This window comes from Mytilus galloprovincialis, chromosome 12, assembly GCF_965363235.1.
Source record: "Mytilus galloprovincialis chromosome 12, xbMytGall1.hap1.1, whole genome shotgun sequence".
Taxonomy (NCBI): Eukaryota; Metazoa; Mollusca; class Bivalvia; order Mytilida; family Mytilidae; genus Mytilus; species Mytilus galloprovincialis.
The window spans coordinates 54,928,945-54,934,507 of NC_134849.1; the positions used below are offsets into that span (position 1 = coordinate 54,928,945).

The window sequence follows — 5,563 nt, forward strand, 5'->3', positions numbered from 1 at the left end:
TGGTACTTATCTTAATTTTCATATTTAGGTTGAGCCCCTAGTCATGCTAGTCAGGAAATGTAAGTCTTATTCAATGCATCAAAACCGTCCTAAATATTGCATAAAATTCTTCAAAATATTTCAAATATTAAAAATAATTATTCATCATATTTCAAATATCAAAACTAATTATTCGTCATATTTTAAAATTAAAATGGTAAAAGAATAAATGTGTGTTGCACTGATTACAAAATGTTTTAATAAATCATTTTTTGTTATAGGTATGGAAACCTGCTCTTTTTATTTTATATCTGAGACCCCTTGTGGTCCAAATGGAAACATTTCACCTGAATCCAAATGGTTGCCAAATAAGATCCTGTGTTGGAAGTATCCTTTCACATTTAAGAGCTACACATATAGCTGTCTCAACCATTAAATCTGAGTATGATCTTATAAAGGCAAGATCAGGATATTTTGCAGAAACTGAAGCCATTGATGACCATATCATATGTCCCAATCACAGATTTCATCTTGGAAAAGGATTTAGGAGGAGAAAAGTCTGCATGTCTAAGGAACTACTTTCAAACTGCTGCCACACACACCAGGCTTCTGATACCACAGGCTCACTCACCCAGAGTCAACAGATATATAAACAGCATGGAATTTTGATTCCAGTTGGTTCAGGTATAATTTAACTAACATAACTAAGATGTAGACTTTACATTTGAAAAGTTGAAATTTACAGTTTCAGATACAATTTTAAAGAAGTGATACCAATAATTGAATTTTATCTTTTTTTTTTATATGTTGACAACAATATCATGAATATGATCAAAGCTGCAACTCAGAACAAACCAATACAAATACAAGAGCACAATAACCTGCAAACAACTTGCCTCACCTGATGGGCTACGAGATATATTGTTACTAGTACCGGTATATAATGACATCAATGTATGTCATCTTGAACTTATTCAATCACCTTCTTCTCTGAGACCATTATATAGATTTTGAAAAATACTATATGTATATTGTACAGAACTGATGTAACAATACAGTGTGTATCATGTAGTCAATATTTCAGTCTGAAAAAACTCTTGACAATGCTTTTGTCGGGGAAGGGGGGGGGGGGGGTTGGCTGTAGTTTATTCAGACCATGCAGAATTTTTGTAAAGCAATATACTGATACTAAATTATATATTTTTTTCATGCATTTTATTTTTAGATAATTGAGTTCTCTGTTGTGTTTCGGAATCGACATGTTTGAATTCGTATTTACCTTTTTCCTTTTTTTCAAGGGTTTTGTCGCCAATGTAGAGTTGCATTGTGTAACAGTTTAAAAGACCAGGTAGTTCCATCTGATGATATACATGAGACATTGCAGGAGGTTTGTAGAATAAAGATTGTTTTAAAACCTTTGAAGTATATCTAAGAAATAATAATCGCTGCTCATTAGGTCAATTCCTCGTTCAACGGACCTGTCCGCACTCTCTTTTTTTTAAGAATCTTTTAAAAAATATTCCTGGTTCCCACATTTCATATAAAATCATGTCCATTTCCCGTGTACATATTTGATTCAGCATCAAACCCATGTATCCCAAGTGGGAGTGCTCCAATATATATACAACAGAGGAAAATACTTGTACAGAACAAAACATTGGTTTTCTTCCCCCTTACTTACATTCCCCATCTAAATCATGCTGATTTTCGTAGCTTGTACTTAGGTAGTATCTGTTTGTTTATGTGGTTCATAGGTATTTCTCCATTTGTATATATAGATTAAATCGTTTGTTAATCTGTTTGAATTGTTTACACTAGTAATTTTTGGGTCCATTATAGCTTGCTGTTTGATTTGGATTAAAGCCCTGTGTAAAAGACCTTACTATATCTTTGACATGTATCTGTTATTATCAGGTTGGGAACAGGCAAGGGGTCATTTTACTGTTGTAGAAAATAAAATAGAAAAACTTAACTTAACAGGGGAGGGGGATACATCATATTTTAAACAACTTTTCTAAAAGAGGGGGTCCACTTATTTTGAATAATAAAGAAGAAAATGCTTATTTTTAAGTCCAGGAATATTACAAAATACTTAAGACATGTTTTGACCATTTAATACCATATAGATATATAGTTTGTTGGAAAAATATGAGCCCTTTTGTACTAAAAAACATATAATATAACTTTAATCGACCACTCTAAAAAAGGGATATTTATAAATATTATTGAGGGGTGTGTTCCAAACCTGATTTTGACTTGGATGGACAATTGCCTATACATACATGTACCACATCTAATTATTTCTTGGTGACCAGGGGAAAAACACTTCATACATTAAAGAAATGTCAAAGTACAAGTGATAAATCAAGTTTTATTATTTTTAAAACCTATTATTTAGGTTAACAACAAAAAATTGTAATCGCTCGCCTTCACTTTTTATACCTCGCCTTAAACATTTGCAAATTAAATATTTTTTTATAAAACTATTCAAGTCGCTTGCTCGCTCAAATTGTTTGAGCCCAAAAATCTATAGAACAAGAAATTAAATTGGTGTAACCTGATGGAGTTCTGTATGCACTTTAATGTTTTTTAAAGTTATGCCCCTTTGAACGCTAAAAGTTTACCTAAATATGCTACATGTATTGCAACAGATTGTAGTGGCAACTCCTCTGAATCCACCAAACAGAATTTCAAGAAACTTTTTTGTAGATAAATAGTTACAGAGTTTTAAAATTTTGAGGGTTTTTTATATGTGAAAATATTTCTCCCCAGAAACCACTGAAGAAAATTTTACTAAGCTTGAACAACGTCATTATGAGTTTCTTTCTTATTTTATTTTACAGTCTGAAAATATGAGATCTGCCTTTTTGACAGCTTCAAGTGGAGAACAGTTCCAGGAACCTACTTCAGAAACTGGATTTGAATTATATGAGGTAATATATATGCTAACTTTTTTAACACTTTAAGTTAACATTTTATCTTTAAAATGGTCAAAATGACCATTTCCTTAAATTTCTAGCAAAAATTATTCTTTCGTAATGCAATAATTGAGATATTCTATAAGTGAATATTTTATATTCTAATATGACGTCTTTATTACGTTTTGTAAACAAAGCGGTGTTCTAATGACACATGCAAGCGCACAGACTTACTTTTTATATTCTCATTATTTCATTTACATTTTTTCAAACTGTTTAACATATATTTTCTTTTTGTAATGTATTATATTTGACTTTATTTTACACCTCACTAACGCACAGTGTAAAATATCAACAAATATAATGCGTACCCATGTTAAAATGAGCATAGAGCATGACATAAAGGAATTATTTATTAACATTTAAATAGATAAATATCATCAATTTGTTTAAATATATAGTAAATTAGGATAGTTTTTCTAGAAGAAAAACAAGAACTAAAATGTATGTCTATGTTTTACACTGTAAGATTTTTTTCGCTTTTCTCAAGATTTACCTAGGTGTGTTAAAGTTTTTGTGTAATCAACTCCTATTGTTTAAAACGAGATCTCTGAAACTTAACAGAAAGATGCATACATACATGTTGAAGTTGTGCACCTGCCTTTATAGAATTGTTCAAACATTTGTTCTATTAATATTTTAACCCATATTTTTCTTCTTGCAGACAAATTTGATACATGCATCTACAAATTCAGAACATAATGAACAATTCAGTGAAACAACAACAGAAACTGGACTTGAATTATCTGAGGTACATAGATAATAGAATTTAAAAAAATAGGGAATATGTTAAAGAGACAACAACCCAACCAGACAGTCATAGAATTTATGAGTGTCAGTTAGTGCATGCTTCTACTTTGATCAATAAATGACACTTTTCAAATCTTTTATCTCCGTATTCCTGTATTTCAAGGATAAATGGACTAATTTTATTTTATATCTAAAGTTTAAACTTCACATACGGCCTCAGCTGTATACTTTAAAAATGCATCCAATATATATATATGCATTTGTTTCAAATACAAGAATAATTAGATATAGGAATATAACAATTTATAAAAGTAAACCATTATAGGTTAATGTACAGCCTTCAACACGGAGCCTTGGCTCACACCGAACAACAAGATATAAAGGGCTTCAAAATTACTAGTTTAAAACCATTCAAACGGGAAAACCAACGGTCTATTTAAAAAACAAAAAAACGAGAAACATATATAAATTACATAAACAAACGTCAACTACTGTACATCAGATTCCTGACTTAGGACAGGTGCAATCATTTGCAGCAGGATTAAACGTTTTAATGGTACCAAACCTTCCCCCTTTTCCTGAATAATAGTATAACATCACAACATATAAAAACACACAATAAAATATCAATCGGAAGGCTTAACTCAATCAAAAAACGTAAATTAACACACTATGAATAAATAAATTTGATCTGCGATACCTGAATGCAAATACATAGTTAATAAAATATTAGGGACAAACATTCAAGGCCAAAAAGCAAACAAAAAAGTCTGAACAAAGCCATGGCAAGACACTATTATAATTTTTTTCTCTGAAACTACTCTGCCAAAATTAACAATCATCATTGGAGTATCTTGTTTAAAAATGTGTCTGACAACCAAAATGGCTGACATGACTAAAATTAATCATAGTATTAAAAGTTTGTCGTTATCATTTAAATGTTTCATTTAAAATTAATATAAATTTGATATTCAGCTAAATGTAAAACTAAAACAATTTTTTGTTTATTCTTTTCCAGAACACAGAATACACTCTTTCACAAACAATTGAAGGAAGTGTATGGACACCATCAGCAAGCCAAGAAGATGTTAATTCCAGAAAGAGAAAGGCCTTGGATTCATTTCTACTAACTTGTGGTGAAAGTCCTGTTAAGAAGACCTTAACAGCTGAATGGAGAGTCTGTTCTGAAAGGACAAAATCTGATTACATTATAAAAACCTCAAAGATTTTGAATGAAGTTTTAAATGTTTTGGTGCCAGGACAAGAAACTGATGTATTGCAGGCAATAATGGAACGTAAAAAACAGAATGAAGAAAGCTTGTTGAATATAATTTCTGCTGTCTATATTGGATGTGAAGACTGGGGTTCACAGCGTCAAATCCTATCCATAGTAGCCCACCAGTCCTTAGAATTCAAATTCCAAACATATAGTTATTTATTCTTTGAAAGCTTAGTCTGTTCTCCAAACTGACAGACAAAATGCATAAGAACAAATAACAGTTAGCTTAAGTTTATTATAAAGAACTTAATTTTGTTCATCTTCTAATTTACCAACAATATATTTTTTTTTATCAATTTCATGCTTTGTTTAAAGAGATACTTCAGTCAAATTCATGTTTACCGATTAGACAGAAATTTCATATTTGATTTGTAAGCATGTAAAACATTTACCTAAGTTTTTAATTGTCTAAATTAAACAATTTACCGGAGATTGGCTCTATAATATGTAGCTGGGTTTCGTTTGTGTTTTAGTCTTGACTCCATCTAATATGCTATCGGGAAGACGTCCGAAGAACCTCCAGTGGTCATAACAGCGATACAAACATAAATAATGATATTAATATAAAGCAAATTTG

The 5,563-nt window shown here is 30.7% G+C and overlaps 1 protein-coding gene across 1 annotated transcript; it reads left to right on the plus strand.

The window, feature by feature from the left end:
• The first annotated feature begins 249 nt into the window (after positions 1-249).
• Positions 250-5,178, plus strand: LOC143053712 (uncharacterized). The gene is made up of 5 exons (XM_076226499.1): positions 250-663; positions 1,278-1,366; positions 2,823-2,912; positions 3,622-3,708; positions 4,726-5,178. The coding sequence occupies exons 1-5, from the start codon at positions 312-314 to the stop codon at positions 5,176-5,178; spliced, it is 1,071 nt and encodes a 356-aa protein (XP_076082614.1). The 5' UTR covers positions 250-311.
• The last annotated feature ends 385 nt before the right edge of the window (positions 5,179-5,563 follow it).

What these genes read in the sequence shown, in the direction of transcription:
- LOC143053712 (XM_076226499.1), top strand. Translation starts at nt 312, where the DNA reads ATGGAAACATTTCACCTGAATCCAAATGGTTGCCAAATAAGATCCTGT. An exon ending in TTTGATTCCAGTTGGTTCAG is followed by an intron (nt 664 to 1,277) that starts GTATAATTTAAC and finishes CTTTTTTTCAAG; the next exon opens with GGTTTTGTCGCCAATGTAGA. An exon ending in CTGGATTTGAATTATATGAG is followed by an intron (nt 2,913 to 3,621) that starts GTAATATATATG and finishes TTCTTCTTGCAG; the next exon opens with ACAAATTTGATACATGCATC.